At 47.9% G+C, this 1,271-nt stretch overlaps 1 protein-coding gene across 1 annotated transcript in view; it reads right to left on the minus strand.

Annotated features, from left to right (window-relative positions):
• Positions 1–935, minus strand: part of LOC112075468 (copine-5-like) — a gene marked incomplete at both ends in the record, with an annotated part of 9,186 nt that extends 8,251 nt beyond the window's left edge. Inside the window, one exon of the mRNA XM_024142468.1 lies at positions 832–935. Coding sequence (XP_023998236.1) covers positions 832–935 — 104 coding nt within the window. The remainder of the gene's footprint in view (positions 1–831) is intronic.
• Between the last annotated feature and the right edge of the window lie 336 nt (positions 936–1,271).

Here is a 1,271-nt window from a genome sequence, read left to right on the forward strand (position 1 = left end):
GGTAGGTAGGGGGGGAGGGGGAGAGGATAAGAGGTAGGATTGAGGAGGGAGGAGAGGGAAATGGATATAGTAGGTAGATGAGGAGGGAGAGGAGGGAAAGAGGATATAGATAGTAAGGTGGAGGAGGAGGGAGGAGAGGGAAGAGATATAGTAGGTAGGATGAGGAGGGAGGAGAGGGAAAGATGATATAGAGTAGGTAGGATGAGGAGGGAGGAGGGAAAGAGTACATATAGTAGGTAGGATGGAGGAGGGAGGAAGAGGGAAAGAGGATATAGATAGTAGGTAGGATGGAGGAGGGAGGAGGAGGGAAAGATGATATAGTAGGTAGGATGAGGAGGGAGGAGGAGGGAAAGATGATATAGTAGGTAGGATGARGAGAGAGGAGGAGGGAAAGAGGATATAGTAGGTAGGATGAGGAGGGAGGACAGTAATTATTATGGGACTCTGCAGGGACTTCAGGCAGTATGGAGAATGAGGATAAAATCATCATATAAAATATTGATCATTCTTTTCCTCCTAATCTCAACAACACATGACAATCAAGACAGAGGAGAATAACGATGAATGATTTATTACACAGGAGAGAGATGGAGAGGGGGTGGAGGAAAGGGAGAAAAGAGGGCAAGAAGGGAGAGAGAGAAGGAGAGTAGGAAGAGCAGAAGGAGGGGAGAGATGAAGGGAAAGAGAAAGAAGGAGAAGGAGAGATAGGAGGATGGAAAGGAAGGGTTGGTTGGGAAGAAACGGCACATCACATGTAAAACTCACACACCCTCCCTACCTGTCTGCCTGGTGAGTCCTCGGAGGACCAGATCAAAGAGAATAACTACTCACACGTCAAAGCGTAGATTCTGCTTCTCCTCAAAGAAGTAGTCCAGGATGTACTTCCTGACAAAGTCTGGGTTTAGAGTGTTGTCTATCACCTCCGTTCTCCCAAACTAGAAGAGGACAGATAGAGAGGGAAGGGGGAAAGAGAGATATGGAGAGAGAGTTGTGACAAAATAATCATAAACTTCTATGCAGTTTGTAAGAAAGCAGCCCAACGTTTTATTCCTCTCTCTCCTCTCCTCTGCTATCTCCCCTCTCCTCTCTCCTTTCTCTCCTCTCTCTCATCTTCTCCTCTCCTCTCTCCCTCTCTCTCATCTGCTGTCTCCTAACCTCTCTCTCCTCTCTCCTCTCCTTTCCTCTCTCCTCTCCTCTCCTCTCTCCACCCCTCTCCTCTATCCTCTCATCTTCTCCTCTCCTCTCTCCACCCCTCTCATCTGCTGTCTCCT

The sequence above is a fragment of the Salvelinus sp. IW2-2015 genome, unplaced genomic scaffold (assembly GCF_002910315.2).
Source record: "Salvelinus sp. IW2-2015 unplaced genomic scaffold, ASM291031v2 Un_scaffold3181, whole genome shotgun sequence".
NCBI lineage: Eukaryota > Metazoa > Chordata > Actinopteri > Salmoniformes > Salmonidae > Salvelinus > Salvelinus sp. IW2-2015.